This window comes from Tiliqua scincoides, chromosome 6, assembly GCF_035046505.1.
Source record: "Tiliqua scincoides isolate rTilSci1 chromosome 6, rTilSci1.hap2, whole genome shotgun sequence".
Lineage (NCBI taxonomy): Eukaryota > Metazoa > Chordata > Lepidosauria > Squamata > Scincidae > Tiliqua > Tiliqua scincoides.
In genome coordinates, this window is record NC_089826.1 from 71,608,576 (window position 1) to 71,634,146 (window position 25,571).

The window sequence follows — 25,571 nt, forward strand, 5'->3', positions numbered from 1 at the left end:
TATATCATTCTAAGCCACCACCTGACTCATAGGAGGTAATATATAGGGCTGCTTTTTAAAAGATGGAGCCAGCCAAACTGACTATTTTTTCTCCCAGTATAGATTGTAATTCTTTTAAGTACTGTAAATCTAATTTGGAAGATTAGGATGAGATTCTCCCCTCCCCCACCCCCCTCTTTGCCTGCTTTAAGACAAAGAATCTGTGGTAATTGGGTCACTTAGGGAGCCTCATTCTACTCCCTTGACTGACAGCTATAATTTAGTTTAGGCTTGGCATGATCTGCCAGAAGGTGCCTGCAAGTATTTACTAAATATTTAATCTAAGTTCTAAAATATTGATAGACTATAAATTGACCCACAAATGATATAAATTAATCTAACTGCCCAAGCCTATTAACCCCCCCCCCCAACTGCACCACTGGAGCATGAGCTGCATCTTGCAGGAGGGATATCCCAGAAGTCTCCTCTAGGAAAGGAATGTTTGTTCGCTGCTGCCCAAATGGGTCTACTCAGACCCGCACCAGCAATTTAGCTGGTACAAGTCTGAGTGGACCTGGCAAGGTGGATCAAAGCTGGGAAGATGTATAGGATATCGGTGGCACTGCTTCCCTATATCAGTGGTAATGATACAGGCTAATGAAAGCCATAAGCCAAACACAAACAAATTAAAAGTCAAACAGAGCAAATCATTAGGAAGTTTAATAGGGAAAATGTTCAAATGTTTAAGAAATAGGGAAAATGATGCTTAAAACATATGAAATCCACTTTGTCTGAAGAAGTCTGAAACTGAAATAGAGACAGGCTGTAAATCAGTCTCAAACTATCAAGGACATCAGATAAAGTGAACGCTTCATGGAAAAGGGAGTATAAGAAGCTGAAGTTTCCATCTCAGGCTATTTGCTAGTATGACAAATGATTTAAGCTTCTCTTGCAATCAAATTTACAGCCGTATATTCATTATACAAAAGCATCAGATAAAGCATTGTCTCTGAATAGGCAGCATGAGGGAGGGAAATTCTAGCCCCAGCCCTGCTTGGAAACAAGTAGACAGATGAAGACACATGGAAAAAGGCTTTTTGGATTTTTAAAAAACTTATTATTCTATTAGTTTCCTTTAAATCAAAATACAGTCTGGATATACATATGTTGAGCACTAAGAGGTACTAACCAGAGTTTCATGTCAGAGTTTCATTTAACCAGAGTTTCATGTCAGAGAGATAACAATGCTTGTTCACTTAATTGTTATTGCTTAAAAATGTAAATTAATGTTAGTAGCAATGTATGGTAGTTTAAAGTGAATTTTTAGCTGTCAGAATAGTTTAATCAAAGCATGAAATACACAGAAAGGGGAAAATTATGAAGTTTTACTTAAAGCCACAAGTTTGAAAATTGTAATTCAAATGTGACCTTGAAGAGGCAGATGCCTAACAAAAGTTAATTAGGAGAGTCTGACAGGAGACACTGGAATGTGGTATGAAGTTACTCCTCAGATAAGGCTCTTATCTTAGGCAAAAGATACTGTTAATTGGAACTAGGGAAGTACAACTCAGAGACAGATTTATAACTCAAAGAGAGATTAGACTACAACTCAGAGACAGATTTATAACTCAGAGAGACAGGTTTAGATAACAGAGAGTAGCTAGGAAGCAGGATGCACTTGTCATAATTAATTAGGAAAAGTTATGACCCTCTTGGCACCAAGAGGCAAAACCTAAAGGTTATACACAGGTTAGAGACATTTTTAATGAGGAGATCTAAGCAGACAGTTTAGCTTGTTAGACGGACAGAAGATAACAGAAATAACATCTATGAGAAAGCCCCTAATTAGCAAAACAATCCTGAGAGCCTCTGTCAAATCTAAAAGCTGACAGGAGGGGCTAGATTTAATTGAAATAAAGAGAAAGGTCTCTTAAAATCCTTATTTAAAAGAAGTTAGTTTGTCCTGTATTAAATAAATGAAATTACACCACTATACAGATCACATAAAGGGAATTACACATGGAATAGAGACAAGCCAAAAGGGCTTAGTTTAAACAGAGGTTAGCAGAAAGCCCACAGTGATTAATGAGACCAGACAGAAAGAATGTTGAATAGATAAGCAGATGGCTGTTTGAAACATGTCAGGGTCAGGCAAGTGAGGAATAACAAAAGATAAATACAAAGACATACCAAAGGCCAGTAATAAATGAGTAAAGAGTGCCATCTAGTGGTTGTTGGAAACAATGTTTTCTATATGTCTCAATGTACATTCTCCTTTTTTGGAACTTGTAACTTAAAACCAACCAATCAAATGCTTGTAAAGTTATCTGTGACCAACCCTGAGAAGGCCCCCATTTCTGATGTCACACAACAGCCAATGAGAAATGTAAGACTCCTCAGACAAAGGAGCCAGAATCAGATATAAGGGAGAGGCTCACACTGGAAAATTGCTTTTCTCTGAGAGCTTTGGGAGCTCCCACATGGCTCTCGTTGTTCTCTTCATTTTGGACAGGAGTCCCTGAGAAGCCTGTTGCTGGCAACAAAATAAAGCTTGCAGACAATCACCACTCTTGCTTACTGAGTTTACTTTTGAACTTTGCTCTTGACCTTGCAACAGTATTGCTCCCTTCCCAACCTTGATCTGCCCCGCCTTTCCATCCTGGTCTCTACCCCATTCCACCCCTCCCTGACCCATGCCACTCACCCTCCCACATCCAGTCCGTGCTCATGCTGATTTTTCAGCACAGGGGCTTATGGGAAGGTCACCAGAATGTGCTTTCTTGGTAGTTGTGGTGGCAGACTGGCTGTGTAAAATCGTATCACTATTTGAGAGCTGTCATCATGCTGTATTTCCAGTACATGAGTTCCAGATGTGCAGTGTGCCCATGAAATTGGGCTGTCAATAATATATTTAATTATTTGGATCTTTCCACTAAGATATTTAGCACCTGCTGTTTATGTAACTTACTATACCTGTATGATTTTATCAATGTTTCCTTAAACAATGTTGCAGTTTTTCTGTGAAAAGAGTGTCCAAATATTCCAGGTTATTTTTCTTCTACTTGGAGAGCCATCTTTAAAAAAAACAAAGTATTTCAAGATACCCTTTCCTAAACTTATTTTCTTAGAGGAGAGGGTATATGTCTCTGTGTGAAGATGTGGCTGCTTGTAGTTGATGCAGACACCCAGTAGTTATGCGTGCCAAATAAATTTTTGGTTGAGTCTGTTGGTATAAAGGTCCAGTATAGCGTAATGAAGAGATTGTAAGAGACCTGAGTTCCAATCCCCATTAAACCATGACACTCACTGGGTGATCTTGGAGAAACCTCTCTCAGCTTAACCCAGGGGAGGCTAACCTGCAGCATGCCTCTTTTTATGTAGCAAATATTGAATGTACCACTCCACCTAAATGATGCCTTTAGCAGTTACCACAGTAGCTAAATAAAGCCTCCATGTTCAAGGGGAATATAACACCGAGTGTCAGAAGGTACAGAGCAAGAATCACGGCACTGCTGTTGGATATTTGGGGATTTCCAAAGATACCTGGATGACTCCTGATGAGGCCAGAAAGGCAGCTTGCCAGGATTTTTAGTCTGGCCAAGGTCCATACAATGCCCTTCTGCACAGTATAGCACAGCCCACCTCTGCATGCACACCTTCTCATCCTCAAAGATGATCTTAGCCAGGATTTATGTGTGGATGATTTTCCTGAAGATGGTATCTCCACCCAGCTAATTTGTGTATTGAAGTCTTGAGCAGGAAACAGTCTGTAGAACCAGGGGGAAGAATCCGCTTGATGAAGCTTGTGGTGTTAAGCACTGCGCTGCTTGGGGACTGGTACTTTTGTTTGTTCTCATAGTTTCCTTCTCAACTTGTAGACATATAATATGAAAAAGCACTATAGAAGTCTCTTTTTCAAAAGGAAGCTAAACAATTTAGCCCTGGTACTCTGAACCCCAATAGGTGGGAAATTAGAATCATGTAACAAAACTGTGTGATAACCATAATTATAGCAAACACTTCTAGCAAAAAACGCTATTCCCCTTCTGAAGGCTTAAAAAGTTGTCACAGATGTATCAAAGTTGTAGCTAGGGATGAGGATGATTTGACGATACCACAGCTATTCCTAGCACTTGCAGATATAGTTCTGATTACTCAGCATAATTGTGCCCTGCTAAAACAGATACAGATCAATCGGATGCAGGTTTACTTAGAAGAAAGTCCCATTGTGTACAGTGGGGTTTATACCCTAGTGTGTTCAAAACTTCAATGTTAAGCTGTGTCCCTTCTGGGAGGAAGGGACCTGCCCTTAATTAATACCTGCCCTTAAGAACATAAGAACAGCCCCACTGGATCAGGCCATAGGCCCATCTAGTCCAGCTTCCTGTATCTCACACCGACCCACCAAATGCCCCAGGGAGCACACCAGATAATAAGAGATCTCATTCTGGTGCCCTCCCTTGCATCTGGCATTCTGACATAGCCCATTTCTAAAATCAGGAGGTTGCACATACACATCATGGCTTGTAACCCATAATGGATTTTTCCTCCAGAAACTTGTCCAATCCCCTTTTAAAGGCGTCCAGGCCAGATGCCATCACCACATCCTGTGGCAAGGAGTTCCACAGACCAACCAAACGCTGAGTAAAGAAATATTTTCTTTTGTCTGTTCTAACTCTCCCAACACTCAGTTTTAGAGGATGTCCCCAGGTTCTGGTGTTATGTGAGAGTGTAAAGAGCATCTCTCCATCCACTCTGTCCTTCCCATGCATAATTTTGTATGTCTCAATCATGTCACTGAATGATGTATTTGAATCTTACCACTGGCACCAAGTTTTATGCTGTTACTGAGATTTTTGTGCTGTTTTATTTAGATTGTGTTTTGAATTTGACAGGCCTTTGGCCAAAAAGTGGTTAATACATTTCAAAATAACTAGAGCAATACCTCCCATAACTTGGGGCATTCATTCCAAAAAGATGAGCACTGTATGAAACAGTGCTACAGAATATATTTTTACCCAAAAAGGCGGAAAAGGAGAGGTGACAGGCCCACAATGCACTGCTCTCATTGCCTGGAATAGCTGCCCTTCATGCCCTGGCAAAAAGCTCTATAACACAGCATTAAAGAAAGCCATTTTATATGGGCAATATTACTCTATGAAAATAATGGAAGAGAGAGAGAAAGAACACAGTATCTTTGAGTGAGTCCATGTATTCCTGTAAGCCATCAAAGTAATGAATATGCACCTGTAGGGTCATCACAGCTCTAACAGCAAAGCTAAACAAGTCTATCACCTCATATTCTCGCATTATTAATCTATTCATTTCCTCAATCACTACAATTATGGAAAGTCCTGCTGTTCAAGTGCACAGTGTGTGGTCAGTGCTTACCTGATCACGAGGGCTGTCCATCCATTAGATAAGGTAATGTGGGTTGCATCAGTAGCAGATTGCAAGGGGTGAGGTGCTCTTCTCTCAGTCTGCCACTGCCTCCCTTGGATACAACCTGCACTGATCTGCTTTCTACAGATCTAAAAGCTTCTACAGATGCTTTCTAAAAGCAACTTCTGGGATTTTCAGATACTGCATGAACCAAAACTCTTTCATTTTCGAGATTATGCAAAAGAAGCAGTGTCCCTCTTTTGTTCCTAATTGCTCTCCTGCCTCCCAAGTGATTATTGTCCTTTAAGGGTTTTCCTTTAAAGTCCCATTAGCTTCTTGTTGGAGAAAGTTTCTTTGAACTGTTGTCTTATGGAGCTTACTGCTCAAACAGCCCAAATAGCGCACTTGCCAAACTTTGATTGCCTATTTGGCCACTGTATTCTGGGACCTTAAAGGGCCTTAAAGGAAGACAATCACCTGGGAAGCAAGAGAAAAGGAGAGGAACACTGATATGGGGCTGCTTCTTCTGCCCAGCAATGCAGGCATACACACAGCAACCTGCAGAATGGGTTACCAGCTGGCTGAGCTTCCAGGCAGGAACCTTTGGAGGGGATAAGGAAGCTTGTCCCAAGACATGACAATTGCATCCATTCCGATGGAGATTGCATGGAGATGTAGTGTGGGCATGGTATTTAACTTCTGAACTGTATTAAATTGTTTTTCTTAAGTCTTGTTTTTTTAACAACTAAGCAGTACTTAGTTTCAGAATAGCCCTCATATTTGGTGTGAATCCTAAGGTTGCATTCCCCCCCCCCCCACTGTTAAATCTGGATAGTATAATCAAGTGATATGTAGGTCTACACAAAATAAAAATGAGTTTGGGTTTCATTAATTGACTCATTTCTGGGGGTATCAAAATTACTAATCAAAATTCCCCAGACAGAAATAAAATTGACGTTTGGTGCCACGTAGTTTAAGACACCTCCCCCATTATTAGGATCTTTTTAGGATCTGACAGCTGCCCAACCAAATGCCCCAGGGAGCACACCTGATAACAAGAGACCTACATCCTGGTGCCCTCCCTTGCATCTGACATAGTCCATTTCTAAAATCAGGAGGTGGCACATACACATCATGTCTTGTAACCCGTAATGGATTTTTCCTCCAGAAACTTGTCCAAGCCCCTTTTAAAGGCGTCCAGGTCGGATGCCGTCACCACATTCTGTGGCAAGGAGTTCCACAGACCAACCACACACTGAGTAAAGAAATATTTTCTTTTGTCTGTCCTAACTCTCCCAACACTCAATTTTAGTGGATGTCCGCTGGTTCTGGTGTTATGTGAGAGTGTGAAGAGTATCTCTCTATCCACTTTATCCTTCCCATGCATAATTTTGTATGTCTCAATCATGTGCCCACTCAGGTGTCTCTTTTCTAGGCTGAAGGGGCCCAAACGCCATAGCCTTTACTCATAAGGAAGGTGCCCCAGCCCAGCAATCATCTTAGTTGCCCTCTTTTGCACCTTTTCCATTTCCACTATGTCCTTTTTGAGATGCGGTGACCAGAACTCACACAATACTCCAGGTGTGGCCTTACCATCGATTTGTATAATGGCATTATAATATTAGCCGTTTTGTTCTCAATACCTTTTCTAATGATCCCAAGCATAGAATTGGTCTTCTTTACTGCCGCCGCACATTGAGTCGACACTTTCATCGACTTGTCCACCACCACCCCAAGATCTCTCTCCTGATCTGTCATAGACAGCTCAGAACCCATTAGGCTATATGGGAAGTTTTGATTTTTTGCCCCAATGTGCATGACTTTACACTTACATTGAAACACATCTGCCATTTTGCTGCCCATTCTGCCAGTTTGGAGAGATCCTTCTGGAGCTCCTCATAATCTCTTCTGGTCTTCACCACTCGGAAACGTTTGGTGTCGTCTGCAAACTTAGCCACCTCACTGCTCAACCCTGTCTCCAGGTCATTTATGAAGAGGTTGAAGAGCACCGGTCCCAGGACAGATCCTTGGGGCATACCGCTTTTCACCTCTCTCTGTTGTGAAAATTGCCCATTGACACCCACTCTTTGTTTCCTGGTCTTCAACCAGGAGAGGACCTGCCCTCTAATTCCCTGACTGTGGAGTTTTTTCAGTAGCCTTTGGTGAGGGACCGGGTCGAACGCCTTCTTAAAGTCCAGATATATAATGTCCATGGGTTCTCCCACATCCACATGTCTGTTGACCTTTTCAAAGAATTCTAAAAGGTTCGTGAGGCAAGACTTACCCTTACAGAAGCCATGCTGATTCTCCCTCAGCAAGGCTTGTTCATCTCTGTGTTTTGAGATTCTATCTTTGATGAAGCATTCCACCATCTTACCTGGTATAGATGTTAGGCTGACTGGCCTATAGTTTCCCGGGTCCCCCCTCTTTCCCTTTTTAAAGATCAGCGTGACATTTGCTATCCTCCAATCCTCTGGCACTGTGGCCGTTTTGAGGGACAAGTTGCATATCTTAGTCAAGAGATCAGCAACTTCATTCTTCAATTCCTTAATAACTCTTGGGTGGATGCCATCAGGGCCCGGTGACTTATTGATCTTTCATTTATCAATGAGGTCTGAAACATCTTCTCTTTTAACCTCTATCTGACTTATTTTCTTGGTCAGGAGGGGCCATTCGGGCAGCGGTATCTGCCCGAGGTCTTCTGCCATGAAGACAGATACAAAGAACTCATTCAATTTCTCTGCCATCTGTCTCCTTTTATTTCCCCTTTCCCTCCCTCACCATCCAGATGGCCAACCGCTTCTCTGGTGGGTTTCCTGCTTCTAACATATTTGAAGAAGCTTTTATTGTCCTTAATGTTACTGGCCATGTGTTCCTCATAGTCTTGCTTGGCCTCCCGTATCACCTTCTTACATTTCTTTTGCCACAGTTTATGTTCCTTTTTATTCTCCTCATTAGGGCAAGACTTCCATTTATGGAAGGAAGCTTCCTTGCCCTTTAGAGGCAAGGAATTCTTTCTGCCCTTGCCCTTGCTCTCTAACTTGGCTGATTAGCCATGCAGGCACCCTCCTGGACTTAGTCGAGCCCTTCTTCCTTTGCGGTATACACTTCTGCAGGCCCTCTATTACTGTTGATTTGAGCAACCTCCATGCTCTCTGTAGAGATTGGACTCTTTTTACCTTCCTTTTTACTTTACTTTTTTCATTGTAATTTTAACAAGGCACCACAGAACTATGCGTAAAAAGAAAATATATGAATAAGAAACAACTTGTATAATGAAAAAATGTAACTTTCCTTTTAAGTCAATAGTTAACTGTGAACTTCACTGTTTTAAAAATTACAAATATGCAGAGACAGTAGGTATGAGACACCTTCCATTTACTTTCAAAGAAAAAGGTCCCTTCAGTTTGTATCTTCATATTTTTCATGATAAAAGTACAAGAATGTATTACATAACATAAACAAGGCACAAAAGAAAATATAAAAGTTTCAAAAAATACTTGGAATGCCCAAGAAATTCTGAGTAGTGTAAAAGGTCAACACTGTAAGGCAAATTATAAAGAAAAATCCATTATAATATTAAATAACTTAACCATGTGAGTCTGGTGCTTTGAAATACTGATAGTATTTGGAAAGTGGCTGAACATCTACAAAGGATATTCCACTTAGGATAATGCCCACTTTTTGCTATAGTTACACTTACTAGAAGTGCCACAAAGAGTTTCCCCCTCAACAAATTTAGATTTGTGCAAATTTCTCTTTCAAATGCAGTTACAAGTTAACTACTTGGAATTTCATACCATGGAATGTTTCAGAATTTCTTACCTGAAAATTCCTATTCTGGGGAGAGGAAGGGGGAAAATTCTTGACAATTTAGGAGATCCCACTCCCACTGTCATAGACTGAAGTCCCTGGGAACCTGAGCAACCACCCAACATTGCCTATTGCCCAAAAGAGAAATATGTCAACCTTGATGTGGGTGAAATGCCCCCCCCTCCTCAGAACAGGAATTATGTGCTAAGAAATTCCTGTTTGGTAGAGGAAAGGGAGGCATTCCTGGGTCTTTACCATTTTTTTCTTCTGGAGTTAAGACAGGAAAAGATCAGGAACATGCTGGTGAAGATGTCAAAGGAAGGCAAGGCAGACATCATGACTCTAGCGAAGTTATTGAGGATGATGGTATCCTGCATAAGACTAGTGGAATAGTCTCGTTTTCACACAAGAAGGTGACAAAGACTGCTATTGCCATACAAGACACAGTCACATAGCGACATCAGTTTTCTTGTCAGTGAAGAAAGATGGTGCTTGAGCAATGGGCGTCTAACAGAGGAGGTAAGCTTGTAGATCCCTCAGAGAGTACTGGTGACAGAGGATACCAGTCTGATTAGCTGGGGAGCTCATATGGAGCACAAGTTAGCACAGAGTCTCTGGTCACATCAGGAGTCGAGATACAGCATCAATCTGCTAAAGTTAAGAGCAATTTGGCTGGCTCTACAGCAGTTCTATGGTATAAAAAAAGGTGTATAGTGTAACCTGGAAAACCTTTCTTGCTAGGTGGCTAAGGGAGTGCATCTTGAGATCATATGAAGCATTAGGATTGGTTCCACCAGAAGGTGTAAAGGCCTTCTATTAAGGGAACGGCTACTTCAGCAGCATTCAATGGTGTGGCTTCCCTTGCTGACATATGTAGGGCAGCCATGTGGTTATTAATGCATATATTCACCATACATACAAAACAGATGTGTATGCCTCAGCAGGAGTCTCCTTTGGCAAGAGAGTTTTGCAAAAAATTGGTACAATCTTAATGGGAGATATCACATCTGTCCTCCTGAATGAGTCACTGCTCAGGTACATCCCCATTTGTTGGAATGCCCTTCCTCCATGAGGTAGGAATTTATTTTACCTTGGATAATTCCTGTTTCTGGTGGAGGATGGGCATTCCTTCCACCTCATTACAGATGCAGCACCCGCTCTGTAAGGTGGTAAATAGGGTATTTCCTCCCCTTACACATGCTACAGAGAGTTTTTGGTAGGTATCATTCATACCTAAGTTATAGTAAGACTGACATCACTTCCGATGAAAACAGAAGATACTCCTTGAAGGAGATAGAGGGAAGCTGGGTTTCTGAAGCAAATTGGTCTGGGAAGTCAGGAGCCCACAGCACATGAGTTATGAGTTCCAGCTGGCCCTGCCTCATGCTGGCACAAGGGGCTAACCCATCTGTTGGAATACCTATCCTCCACAAGTAACAGGAATCACCCAAGGTAAGATAAATTCAGTCTTCCTGGTAGCTGTATAAGCCATGTCTATGCTTGCATGCATGGAGCCAATGAAACACTCACTGACACCTTCTTTCCCATGGGGGTCCCACTAAAGGCCATGGACCCTGTTCTCCTAAACTGATAAGTCCTCTCCATATAAAAACACAAGGCCGTAGAACATTCCAAATTGGAGCAGGTTTTTAGTTTGGAATGCATGGAATTAGGACAGAATGAAGACCAACTCCTGTGCATGATGAAAAACTGAGTTTGCCTTCAGCTGGTCAAGTAGGTTGCAACAAAAACTAGAAGTGCCAGTTTTTCTTTTTTACCATTTAACATAAGAACATAAGAACAGCCCCACTGGATCAGGCCATAGCATCCTGGTGCCCTCCCTTGCATCTGACATAGCCCATTTCTAAAATCAGGAGGTGGTACATACACATCATGGCTTGTAACCCATAATGGATTTTTCCTCCAGAAACTTGTCCAATCCTCTTTTAAAGGCGTCCAGGGCGGATGCCGTCACCACATCCTGTGGCAAGGAGTTCCACAGACCAACCACATGCTGAGTAAAGAAATATTTTCTTTTGTCTGTCCTAACTCTCCCAACACTCAATTTTAGTGGATGTCCCCTGGTTCTGGTGTTAAGTGAGAGTGTAAAGAGCATCTCTCTATCCACTTAATCTTTCCCATGCATAATTTTGTATGTCTCAATCATGTCCCCACTCAGGCGTCTCTTTTCTAGGCTGAAGAGGCCCAAACGTCATAGCCTTTCCTCATAAGGAAGGTGCCTCAGCCCAGTAATCATCTTAGTCGCTCTCTTTTGCACCTTTTCCATTTCCACTATGTCCTTTTTGAGATGCGGCTACCAGAACTGGACACAATACTCCAGGTGTGGCCTTCCCATCGATTTGTACAATGGCATTACAATATTAGCTGTTTTGTTCTCAATACCTTTTCTAATGATCCCAAGCATAGAATTGGTCTTCTTTACTGCCGCCGCACATTGAGTCGACACTTTCATCAACCTGTCCACCACCACCCCAAGATCTCTCTCCTGATCTGTCAGACAGCTCAGAACCCATTAGCCTATATGTGAAGTTTTAATTTTTTGCCCCAATGTGCATGACTTTACACTTACTTACACTGAAACGCATCTGCCATTTTGCTGCCCATTCTGCCAGTTTGGCGAGATCCTTCTGGAGCTCCTCACAATCACTCTTAGGGAAACCTTTATGTTCTTATGCCCTGCAGATTGCTCACCGGACCCCCAGGACTCCAGCAATGGCTGCAGGTAAGTAAAAGAACCCACTCCCATCCCTGGCAGCAACACAATCCTGGGGATCACATTGCTGCCTTCCCCCCTTCCCTGTCCCTTAAAGGGGCAGGGGTAAGTGCTTCCCTGGCTGATGGATCACAACTGGCTGAAACCACTACTCTCACAACTGCACTGGTGTGAAGAGGCTCTTCTCCCTGTTTATCACAAGTCATGCTCCTCTGGACACATCATTGTGCCAGCTCTGAGCCTGCACATCCCTGATCTTTTTGGGTACCAGAAAAAGAGATCGAGTAGATCCAAAATTGCTTATGGCTTTGTGGAATGGACTCTACTGGGTTGATGTCCAGCAAGGGTTGAATTACTGTCTTTGTAAGGGTGTGGTTCTGGTCGTTTCTGGATATTTTCACCTTTCAGAACCTGCCTCTATGAGTCCTGATGAACCCAGAGAATGGCCCGTGCTCACAGTCTTCAGTTTTGGTGATGATGGTCCACCTTCAATCCACAAAATGGTGAAGATGGCTGTCGATTGATAAATGGCTGCAGGGAGCCCAGCATCACAAGTTATGCTGACCCTGTTTCTCCTTTGGAGTTGTTAAAGAGGGGTCTCCCCTAATAGACCTGCTGGTCTTATGAGGCAGTTTAGTTCTCTCTCACTTGCCTCAGAACCTGCCCTGCTCCCTGGAGCACTACTATTGGGAAGCACAGCTGCGCTACAGAGCTCAGTGGATTAGCTTCCTGTCCTAGCAGATGAAGGGTCCTTCTGGGGGACAAGACGTCCTATACAGCAGGATTGGCCCTCCTCCGTGGTGGAAGGGGCATCTCCCAAAGGGTGAGGAACGCCCCCCCTACCAGAGAACTACCAATTAAAGTTGCTTTTAAACAAACCAGATCTCTCCTCCCTCTCCATTTTCTCTTTCTCCACTCTGCATATAAGAAGAGATTCACAAATTTGTGATCTGAATCAAATTCAGTGAGAAAGAGATTAAATTATGTATAATTATATATAATGTACTGAAAGTTACATACAAGATTACAAAATTCAGCAAGTGTACCAGAAGCTGCAAAGGTTTCATTCGTATACTAAGACTATAATTAAAGTAAGGCTTTGATTAAACAAAAGGCTGCAAAACTGGTGAAATGAGCATCAGGCATCAGTTGTATAAAATTTCTCAGACAAGAGGTACCCTAGCTATTTAAGCTTTCTTTGCATTTGGTTTGTTTTTGTACCATGTAAAAATATTCAAATAGTCAAGACATTTGGAAAATCAATACCTGCATCCTGAGCCTGCCAAACAGCACATATCAGAAATAAATCAATGGTATTTAACAAAAAGAAAAGTTGTTCCTTTCTGAGCAGAACAGAATTTGTAAGCACCAGTTACTTCTCAGTCTCTGCATTTCTTGTTGATGTGTCTGATGGCAATCCAGCCAGCTGCAGTGTATTCCATAACAAACAAATGTACATAAATTGCATTACTCATTTTTAAAAAGTGCATAATGTTGGTCCATTATTTTAAAAAGCTCTAGTTAATAGATTAAGACCAAACTCTTTGCCCTGTGAAGATACACAGTACCTTATTGGATAATAATTTAGTAATTTCAGACAAAAACCCAGAGAGTCTACAGAAGAGAAGGATATCTTTGTAATTAGAGTTTCACAGTCACGACACATGCCCCGGCTCTTCCTAGGCACAGTGGTGCAACCTGTAAGGTCAAAACAAAAACAGGTCAGTAACAAAACATTTTTTAAAATGAGAGGTTTAAAATTTTTTTTACAAAAACTCAGGAACTAATTTGAGGGGGAGAGAAGTACAGTGACATCAATATGTAAAGACTGGAAGAACTCCTCTTCCTACTGTATTTCACTCAGGCCTTGATTTGGTTCCTCTGAACTCCAACCAAATGCCATAGCTCAGCGTCAGGCATCATGAAGCAGGATGCAAGTACACCTGCATAAGTATCCTATTTTCATAAAAGGGGGGGACACACCACACAAGATCTTCCAGCCTTTGTGATTACCATTTGCATGTGCTATAACAGTGGTTCCTAAACAGTGAGTCGTGGCTACCTGAGGAGCCATGAATACCAGCCAGGGGAGATGCAGAATCCTCGTAAAAAACTCACCACCCTATATAGGACTACAACTTATAGTCCTATATAGGATTATTAGGACTATAGCTATAGGACTATAGCCCTAATGAGGAGCTGTGGCCAATGACCCAGTAGGTCAAGGGAGCCGCAAGTCAAAAACATTTGGGAACAATTGTGCTATAAATATCCTGCTAGGGTATACTATATAGTAACACTGATAGATTCTCCTTTTCTACCAGGTGGTCCCTAGACAGGGAAACATAAGCATATTTTCCAGGAACAGCAGTGTGGACAACTAACCTACACACCCAGAAGAGCAGTTTCTGAGTTTACATTTCAACTGAGTTTCCCAACAATGCTAAATGTTAAAAAATTAGTTTTCCTTAACACAGAACAGCTAGAAAGGCTACATGACTGTATGACTGGTTGGGGGAAAAGAAAAGTGACAGATGAAGAATACCTTCATCTCATAGCTCTGCCAAAGTGAAATTATACATACTTGAAGTTTGGAGACAAAATTTTCAGGTAGGCACAAGTTCCATAGCTTTTCATTTAAAAATGTTTCGTTTTTTTTAAATCTTTCCCTTTCCCCCTACTTTTCTTTCAAAAGAAGCTTGCAGGAGAGGGGGGGCGGGTGACTGGATTGCCCCAAGGAGGGAAGACATTTGATTGCCCACTCCAAGGGGACAGGAAGTCCTCCCCAAATCAAACAGCAGCAGGAATGACTGAATTTAAGTATATGGGCTGACTTTCAAAAAGGATTGAGATGACTCTTAGAAAACAGGGGGCATTTGAACCTTCCAGCCTTGCCACTTGAGATCCTTTAACAGGCAATTCCAAGATTTTAACCTGGGGCCTTATGTAGGCAAAGCTTATACTTTATTACTGAGCCAACAGCCCTCCACAATACTGCTTCTTATCTTGATACCTGTGTCCATTCATTTGTCTGAGGGTCATAGGACTCCACCGTGTTAAGATAGGTTTGTCCATCATATCCTCCAACAGCATATAGTCTGTCTCCAAGAAGACAAACTCCCACTGCATCTCTGCTAATGCTCATGGAAGACACTGCAGTCCATGTATCTGTTTTGGGATCGTACCTGAAAAGATTTTTTAAAAAAAAGTAAAGCTCTAATCCAGTTGCTTCAAGCTCTAATAAGAAAACATCATGTAGTATTTATGAGTTGAATTTCTCTCACACCCACACACAGAGTTCTTATACATGCCCTAATTACTGAAGTATTGCTGTTCTGGTGACACCGCACATGCCTTCTTTAATTTCTTATTTGATCCTTTCTTATTAAAACTAACATCCATTATAGTCAAGGGCATATTCCCACCCACTCTGATTTCAATAAGAGTAATTTTAGCACATGCTTGAACTTTCCTACTAAAATCATTAGCACTTTGCTTAGCCTTGGTTGAACTGTGTGACCTGAACACTTTATTGGGCTATTTACCTTTCCACACAATCAGACAGCCTGGATGTCAAGTTGGAGGCTGGTGCATCATGACCTCCAATAGCATAGAGGAACCCATTCCAGGTGGTTACTCCAACACCCCCTCTTCGTTTTGACATTTGAGCACATAGTGTCCACTTGTTAGTATGGGGGTCAAAGCATTCTATAGACTTAAGACAAGAACTTCCATCTCGACCACCAACTGCATAAAGTCTGCAAGCACAGAAATGTATTAAGAACATAAGCTGCAATTTCTAAACATGCTTGAGGAAATACTCAAGCTGGTACTCTAATATATGGTTAATTCTTGCAAGAGAAAGCCTAGCAAATATCTTCCTCATTCTTAAGACAGTTTGATGCTCTTTTTCTTCAAACAGGAACTCTCTTGGGAGACTCTCTTAAAAGATCTCTCAAATCTCTCTCTCTTTTTTTTTTAATGCTGCCACCATTAAAGCCTAATAGTCTTAAACATTGGCTCTGCCTCACTTCATTTCCACTCACCAGGTGGTGCAGTTTGTCCTTTTCTAGTGCAGTTGTTAATGTATGCTAGCCATATTTATGGGCTGATTTATACAAATCAGCCATATTTATAACCATGTTTATGGCTGTTTTGAAAGAAAAACATTCTCTTCTTCCCTCCCCCACTGTGACATTAGAGAAATTACAAAACAGAAAATGCATAGAAAAAAATGGATTTTTGTTCCAATATTTCAAATAAATGATCATACTTTTCAAGGACAAAAACACCCACTCATAGTTATCTCCCTCCCCCAGCTGGAACTAAATTCTGTCAGTTTCCCTTTTTTATTTAAACTTTGTCAGTCACCATGTAACTAAAGGTTGTTCTCATTTATCCATTGTTTAGCTTTCAAGAATTTTGTCACCATTTATTATTATTTTTTCCTTAGGCTGTGCTATGGCTGTGCTATTAATATTAAGAATATTTATATACCACTTTTCAACCAGAAGTAGTTTTCAAAGCAACTGAGACAGAAAAATAAATCCAGAAATGGTTCCCTGCCCTAAATGGCTTACAATCCACACACAGATGCAGAAAAGATAGCCACTGGAAAAAGACACCGGGCTGGGGTGAAAAGGGACATTTTCTCTCCCCATGAGAAAAAAACACCTGAGAAGGAAGTCCCTTCCTCCAAGCAGACAAATGTATTGATCCCTATGAAAAGCGAAACTAAGCCTCACAGTTGTGTTTACTCACAAGTAAGCAAATGTGCCTTGGCTGGTGGCCAGGCAAAGGGGAATGTGAAGCCACTGGAATGGTCTTGATCTGATGGAACTGGAACTCAACAAATGCTCCAGAATGCAGTCTCCCTTCCCCCACTAAAACGGATCAAAACAGAGGCTTCAGCTGATAAGGTGAACTTTTTTGAGATTTGCAAAGCCAGGTGGATCCTGACAGTGATCTGGTTTAAACAGAAGTTCTTAAATTGCACTGGGTAGGGTTGAAAACCTTACTGATTTTGGAAGGGGGGTATTATTGCAGGCAGGCTACAGAGGAAATTCACTTGGTGGACCAGGGCTGGCTTCTGCTTATTTATTTGTTTTACTTTAGAGCCCAATCTTGAGGTCCGCGGCACGGCTCCATGTCATGGACCTTAGTCGCAAATGTGCCATAAGGCACGTTTGTGGGGCTTACCACTGGGCTCCCACTGGAGCTAGCCCAGATCTGGCCAGCGCTGGGCTATTGCGCAGTGGTCAACTGGGTTCCACAGCTCCGTGGTCTCCCGGACCGCCAGACTGCGGAATGGGGGTGCGGGGGAGGCATTCCGGGAAGGGGGGAGGCATGGCCGGGGGCGGGCGGGAGGAGTGTCTGGAGGAGGGAGCGAGGCGGATCCGCAGAGCCAAGCTCTGCAGGATCTAAGGCACTCGTGCAGGGCTGCGTGCCCTACACGAGCACCTTTACTTTAGCGTCAACTTTTTGGTCGCCACTAAAATGAGGAGCCCCATTGTGGGACAAACATCCCCTTCTCCAGAAGAGCCTCCCACGGTAGCGCAGGAGGCACAGGATCTGGCAGCAGCCCTCCACAAAGCTGCCGGACCTGGGCAATGCGGGCAGCTCAGGATTGGGCTGTTATTTATACAATTATTTTAATTTGCCTGATGTCACCTCCATCAGGACAGCACTTCTGGTGGGTCTTAGACAGGTTGTCATTCTAAAAAGTGGGACCCAGTGCTAAAAGTTTGAGAACTGCTGCAATAAGGTGTTAGTTCGTTGGCACATGCAGAATGTGTATCTATCTTTGTTCTATCAAAAGGTACAGCCAAAAATCCAGTGGGGGCTAAGTGATGGTACATCACCACACCCACCACCTGGGGTGTTGCTCCACCCACTGCATGGGGGGTGATGCTCTGGCATCCTGCACCGGGTGATGCGAACCCTAGTGACACCACTGACTGGAGAGTCCCTGGCTTGAGTTCCCACTCAGTCAAGCAGCATTGGGGGAGGAAGAGCAGAAACCACAGAAGACACCCAGAGCTCTTTGGAAGAAGGGTGGGATATACATGAAATTTGCATATGGCAAATTTTCCAGTACCTGTTGGGTAGGATGAGAAAGAACACATACATATGCCGTATAATTCAGAACTGTCTCACTCCATTATTTTAGTTGACGACATAGGTTTTGATATTGCAAAGTTTCTTTCTCTCTGTGCAAAATGTTATGAAAAATTTGACAATTATTGCTCTTAGTTCTACTTACTTTCCACTTAATACTGCAATACCCACTGTACTCCTTGGAGTTGACATACTAGCTACAAAGTTCCATTGACGTACTTGTGGATCCCATCTTTCAACAGTATTCAGGTAGCTCCAGCCATCGTGTCCTCCTATAGCATACATAGGACCTTCTAATACAGCCACCCCTGAAAGCAATGTTTAGAAATAGTTTTTAAATGCAAAATTGACAAAAATGTGTATTGGAAACAGTGGTTTATCAAAACACACCACCAAAAAATGCTTTCTATCTTCACTAAGCCTTGTCTACCCCAACTTTTCTGATAGGGAACCCCTGGAACTCATGTTATTACAAAGGATTCTGAGGCATACCATCAACTCGCACAGGACACTGATCCAGGAGGCCATCTTGAAATGCACTTAATGTGTCAACTTTCAAAGTTTAAACTACCCTTCAGGTTACGTGGAGTTGCATCAGTAAAAACAATTTCCTATATGGATGCAACTCTACATTAAGAAAATATGGCAAAATAGGAATGTTAACATTGCAGTGCACGACAAAAGTAAACACAAGGTGTGAACAACTTTTCTACAACCACATAGAAACAAATGTCTTGTGTATAGTGGTCTATGGTACAGATTATTCTATCTAATTTTTCATGCCATTACAATCACTCAAACACTTCTTCAGGTTGAGTACTTAGATGTTTTCATGCAATACAATTCATTTTACTGTGTATTTGAAAGGAACAGCATGGTACTGGAAAGTTTTTTTATTAATGTGCTTTTCTTATAAGTAATTGACTACTGATGCCAAGTGCATTATTTCACAAACACACCCAAAAGGCACTTTAAAAAGTGGTTAGTTTAAAATGACCTGATCATATAGCACAGTTCATGTTCTGACATTACTGTGACATTACTATACATACCAAGTCCATGCCGGTGAGTTGACATAGGTGGCATCACACTCCAAGTTTTTGTTTTGGGATTGTAGCATTCCACAGTATTCAAAGTCTTCAATCCATCTCTACCACCAACAACATACAATTTATCATCTAACACTGCTACTCCAAACTGTAATCTTCTCCCATTCATATTTGCTACAGGAGTCCACATATTGGTACGGAGATCATATTTTTCAATGCTTGTTGCTCCTTAGCAGTAGTATAAAATAGAAAAATTATCTTTGCAATCCCTGTTTCATGCAAACAAAACCAGTTTGAAACTACTTTACACTGAAAGTTTATAAGCAATATGGCAATTTTTTAAATTTAATATTCACAGACATACATGCAAAAGATAAATTATAGCAGTATTAATATCTTCAGAACATGTCCTTGAGACTTATCAGATTCTATGCCAATAGTAAAGCAAGCAACCAAGCATTTGCTAAATGTTTTATTTGATGAGATCTGCATGAAATGTTATAAACAACTGAGCAGCAGACATAAAATCAAATTGTCTGTAGCCCTTACAGCCCAATCCTATTTCCCTCCCCCCATGCCAATGCAGCAATGCCAAAATGGCTACTACTGCATCCTGTTGGGGGGAGAGATGCAGAGGTCTCCTCTGAGTAAGGGAACAATAGTTTCCTTATCTGGGGTTAAACCTCCATGTGCGGGGAGGGGTCTATTTAGACAAATGGGGGTTAAGATTTGGTGGCAGCTACTAAACTCACCCCTTCCGTACCTGACCCGGCCATCCTCTGCCCACCCCCATTTTCACCTCTTTCCACCCTCCCCAAACCCATTTTGCCCTTCTCCTGCCCACCTCCCCCGTCACCTTATCTCCATCGGTGGCAGCACCCAGTTGCTCTGGAGCACAGGGGAAGGCTCCAGGCTTCCTGCTGGCACTCCAACAGTGCATGACTTTGCACATTGTCAGAGCACCTTTTATAGCAGTCAGCATGAGGGGAATATGTGTTCTGCAGCTGCCCAGCTCCTTTAGGATTGGTTTATTAGTTATCCAGCATCAGAAGATACAATTTTTTAAAAAATTATTTGCAGACTCTAACACCAGTTCTTCATCATGTAATATTAAATAACTAATGCTAGAATGAATATATACTCCCAAGTTCATCTACATTTGGAATACATTTTCAACACAGAACAAAAGGTCACTTGAGCAACCATTATGAGAACTCTTTCATCAAATGCTTTAGTAACTAGCCCCAATACTATGATTTAAAGATGCTATGGTAGGTTCAAGAAGATAATAGTGTTCAAGTAGCTACCAGCATGTATATTGCGTATACAGTTTCTTACATTTTGTATTGGTTTCTATCAAGGGATGATAAGTTCTCTTTTGTTTCAGTGAATATTTGTGGTCATAGCAGTAAAGTAAAATCAAATTAAAGTCACATCTTCTTGTTTCTGACAACATTTTTGTACTTTCATTTACCAAACAAACCAGACCAAACTTGGTGAACTTGGTTGTTTTAAGACTGGTGTATTTACACTAACATCATACCAGTAATTCCAATAAATGTTTCAAATGATCATCTTATTCAGTGAAGACAAATGTAATCTTTTAAGAGCAATCACAGCAGATTCTGCACATGTATTGTAAGCCTGGCTTTGCAATTTGAATGACACATGGAAATGAATACATGAAACTGAATAGTGGTCCAGCCATCAGCGTTGCTCCTCTCTACATATTAGGTGGACAAACTACTCCTTTTCTTTAAAAGGCAGCACACGTACATGTCTACGTTCATAACTCATCTTAGTAATATATAAGTCACAAATATTTTAAGAACAGTTGCAAAGCGACTTCAGAGTTTGAAGGATTGGAACAGGTGTGTTAATGACATTACCAGTGCTAATCAATAGGCACAACCCATCTTTTCCCTGGTTGAACAAAAACTTCAAACTGATTTTTAAGCTCCTGCTCCAGAAGCAAAACAGACATTTTGTACCAAATAGGTGAAAACACTTCCTGCTCAAAAAATGTTGTTTCTGTCTTCACCCTCTGTGCAGTCAAGCTATATAAATACCTTTAGTTGCATCCATGCCCCCAACTGCAAACAGCACACCAACTGTAGACTTTCTAGGCTTTGTACGGGGACTTTGTAACATGGGTCGTCTCTCTGGCAACAAGTGGTATTTCATTGCTTCCATAATGAGTTTTTGACATTCAATATCATCTCTAAACAGTGCATTGTTTTCCATATCTGCCAAGAACTAGAAAAAGAGGAGAGACATGCTGAATTGCTAAGCAAATACGTGTACATCAGTGGGGCTATTTTGGCCACGATATGTCAATGCGGATGTGGTGCTGGCGTCTAGCCTAGACGATTTTAAAAGGGGATTGGACAAGTTTCTGGAGGAAAAATCCATTATGGGGTACAAGCCATGATGTGTATGCGCAACCTCCTGATTTTAGAAATGGGTTATGTCAGAATGCGAGATGCAAGGGAGGGCACCAGGATGAGGTCTCTTGTTATCTGGTGTGCTCCCTGGGGCATTTGGTGGGCCGCTGTGAGATACAGGAAGCTGGACTAGATGGGCATATGGCCTGATCCAGTGGGGCTGTTCTTATGCTCTTAATGCCTCTCTCAAGAATAGTATAAATACTGCAAATATAAAAATATCAGTTAACTTGCAATAGATACAGAATGGACATGTTACATAAAATAAGAGCACTTCAGAAGAATAAGTATCCATGTTTTAAACTTAGCATTCATAGAAAACCAATCAATAAAATATGCCCAGCCAGTGCTATGGTTCACAGACAGCTCATGCTGCAACTAGTCAAAATTCACCTAGAAACTGAACATGTTCTTGTTTAAAACAGTCACTAATGTGATTTATAACAGGTTTGCCAGGAGATTATGCAGGGCCTGGTCAGAGAACATGTTACTGAGAACACAGTCAATATATTAATGGGTGAGTGAGACTCCTGCATCTGCTCTACAATGTAGAACACAGAACCAATGCTATATGGCAGTGGTTCTTACACATTTAGCACCAGGATCCACTTTTTATCTGTTAGAACCTGTCAGGACCCACTGGAAGTGATATCATAACCAAAAGTGACATCATCAAGCAGGAAATTTTTTAACAATCCTAGGCTGCAATCCTTCTCACACTTACCCAAGTGTAAGTACCATTTACTATCACTGTTAAAATAATTCCCGAAATGCAGTCACATACCATGCTAGCATCAAGTCTAACATATTAAAAATAAAATATTGAAAAGAATGGGAACCCACCTGAAATTGGCTTGCAACCCACCTAGTGGGTCCAGACACACAGTTTGAGAAACACTGCTGTATGCCACTCATCTAAACATGGGTTCTTTCTGACACAGCAATCTGCCCCTGTCAAGCCAGGAAAAGGGTGGCTTAAAACACCCTTACAGACTCATTTATCAGTAGCTTTTTCTGCAGATGCCTCATTAGATGCATTACAGTTCTGCTCAAAGGCAATTGCTTCAAATGTGGAAGCAAGAAGAAATGTGTGGCTAAAAACCTGAGGAGAAGATGCTAGCTCTCAGAGTAGATGAGTGGGCACACCATTTATTGGGGCCAAGATGTTGTTCAAGTTTGGATTCCATTTTAATAGAAAGAAAGGTTCTCCCTCCTTCCCAAAAACCATCAGGGAAAGGGAAGGCCTTGTTTTTTGTCCCTTTCATCAAAAGGGGAAGGAACGGAGAAAGTGTAGGCCCAGATGGTCTAAATGCAAAGGTTTCAACAGGCAATCAAAGTTGAAAGGAAGCAGGCTTCCTTTGATGCAGGCACCAGGGTCAAGATAAGACCACCTGATGCCAGTCAACATGATATACCTCCTCATAAATCGTGGAAATTTAGCAATGGCCTTGGCTTGTTGTGTGTCCCTTATTAGCATATAGTCATTTATGAGAAATACTTGATTGTTTTTTAACTTGATTGTTAGCTGCCTTGGGTGCCCTTTGGGGAGAAAGGCGGAATACAAATCAAATCAATCAATCAATAAATGCTAACAGCCTCCAACTGCTTAGCAATAGTCTCCTCAATTGTCCCTTGCATTCATTGCTTAAATTGGGCTTTAATTTCCTCTTCAAACCACTTTGGGGAGGAAAAGACATTTCCTGGCATTCTGAGAGCTTAGATAGTCAGTCCCCCCCAGATAAAGTCTGAGCCTGTATCAGAAGTCATGGTTTTGGGTTTTTTTCCCCAACTTACAGCTGATGAACACAGATGAGAGTTAAAACCAATGTTCCACAGCAGAGGTGACTGCTATTGCCAGCATTCCAAAGCACAGCCAAAGAAAAAAAAGTTTGCTTTTTAGGAACCAAAATGGCAGCCGTTCTCAGAATCATCCCAGAGATTATCTTTGCCATTGGGTAGGCTTGGAGTTCGTCAGCACCCTACTATACACTGCCTGATCATGCCAAACTGCGTGCCAGCTAGGTCAGTGGTCCTGCCAATGCCCATCACCTGCTGCTACTACAAACAAGGCTTCAACCCTGTCAGGTCTCAGCATGCTTTCAACTTGGTGAAAAGTCACATCGACTTTAAGATGCCAGTCTCCTTTGCTGGAGAAGAACATGTAACAAGAAGGGCCCTTTAAATTAAAGGAAAATAACAACAGCCTCAATAATGTAAGAGAGGGCAGCCCCAAGGCAAGCAACCCCTCCCTTCCCCCTAAGCATGTGAAAGAAAGATAATCACTTTGTATTCTTTCCTAGCGATGCGCTCTGGGTGAAGGAAGGGGTTGCTAGCTCGGAGTGAAGCCTTTCTAAGCGCCTGGAGAGAGACTGATTGATGGATTGTCTGCCTAATGATTCCATCTTACATCACCAGGTAAGTAAAGCTGTTTTAAATTGCCTTGCAAAGGAACATTGTTTTTTAAATGGATTTGCGTTAATGCGATTTTTGCCACCCACACTAGCTCTGGGAACAGAACCCTTGCAAATGAATGAGACTCAACCTGTACATGTTCTGTGAAATCCAGCAATCTAAGGTTTGCTGCAAACCTGGAACGGACACTTCTAAACTGTGTGTGCAAGAGAAGGACGGAGTTCACAAGCCTGAAGCTGCTCTTTTTCATAATGCAAACCATACTTTTATAGTACCTCTGAATGCTGTAGTTCAGTATTCTTAGAAAGTTTGGTAGGTAAGTGACAACCAAGTTGAATCACTTCAAGTTATACAAAACGTAAGGAGAAAAAAATAATGAACAACAATATAAATTACAGCACTCTACCTGTGGGGCAAGTAATGGAAGTCTGATGTACGCCAAGAGTTTACTGAGATCCTTCTTTCTCTGTTCCAAATCATGTCGCACCCATGTTAGCAATGCATTCAGAATGGTCTCTTCATTAGGAATATTCATATCATCACTTGCTAAAAGCTTTGCAATTTCAGTGGCTGGCAACAGTAAAAATTCTTGGTTTCTAATTACCTCCATGAAATGCTCCTAGAAATTAAAGAACAAAGTAAAACTCACTTTTAATAGAGAAAAGAGATGGATATTTGTTAAGTGTAAAAAAAAAAAGTATAATGTGAGACTGATACATTTGTAAGGTGTGTAATCCTCCACCCAAAGTATACATGTACACAGATGATACACTGATGACACAGCAATGACATGCTGCTGTCAGGACACTACTCTGTAGATAACAGCACGAGATGGTGTTTTCATGGATGCTCAGGGTGTTCCTGGAAAAGGCTGCAGCAATGTTGCTTTGCCAGAACAAGCTTGGCACTTGGCTCACTTGTTGCACTGGCATACCATCAGAGTGGTATACCATCAGGGTGGCACTGCTAGGAAGAGTTTGGGATCATTGTAATTTCCAAAGGGGCTGCGTGGAGCCTCAATGGAGCTTTGTGGCAGCAAGTCCAGAGTACTCGGCAATGACTTCTGGAACACCATTACAGAAGCTGCACAGGGTTCCAATTTGAGCTGTGTGGCTTCAAGGCCATGCAGCTTAGAGGGAACGGCGCTTATGATATGATGGATGTCGTGCTGGCATCTGTTTGACGTCAGCGACAGCGTCCAAATAGGATTGGGCCTTTATATCATTAGAAAACATAACACACACTTGTAAGCTGACGTGACAGTACAGAAATCTGATTTAGCTCTATTTTACATTTCAAACTGTAGTGCACCTAACTAAACTATGGCAGCATTTTTGAGATATACTAAAAGTATTGTTTAGCTAGTGAAAGGTCTATTAGTTGACATGAGTCCTCTGAGACCCCTCATTCAAAGGACTTTTAAATCAAGAAAAATCCATGTCAACTGATCCACTGATAGCCCTTGCACGAAGGTTGCTGCTTTAATTAAAAGTATGAAAATGCCTTATTAAAATCAGAATTTCATATAACAGGTATTTTTTTATGTGATGGAAGCTTTACTCATGGATATGAACACTGGATAAAGGCTGCTTACAGACCAGAGGCAACAAAACTGCAAAAATACAGTATATTCAAATTGGA

At 41.7% G+C, this 25,571-nt stretch overlaps 1 protein-coding gene across 1 annotated transcript in view; it reads right to left on the reverse strand.

Annotated features, from left to right (window-relative positions):
- Positions 1-11,304: 11,304 nt before the first annotated feature.
- KLHL5 (kelch like family member 5) overlaps positions 11,305-25,571 on the reverse strand; it is a 50,765-nt gene continuing 36,498 nt past the window's right edge. The window contains exons 6-12 of the mRNA XM_066631719.1: positions 24,337-24,549; positions 21,144-21,330; positions 19,078-19,302; positions 18,171-18,333; positions 15,454-15,666; positions 14,922-15,093; positions 11,305-13,606 (exon numbers count right to left, since the gene is read on the reverse strand). Of these exons, the coding sequence (XP_066487816.1) occupies positions 13,550-13,606; positions 14,922-15,093; positions 15,454-15,666; positions 18,171-18,333; positions 19,078-19,302; positions 21,144-21,330; positions 24,337-24,549 (1,230 nt within the window). The 3' untranslated portion in view covers positions 11,305-13,549. The remainder of the gene's footprint in view (positions 13,607-14,921; positions 15,094-15,453; positions 15,667-18,170; positions 18,334-19,077; positions 19,303-21,143; positions 21,331-24,336; positions 24,550-25,571) is intronic.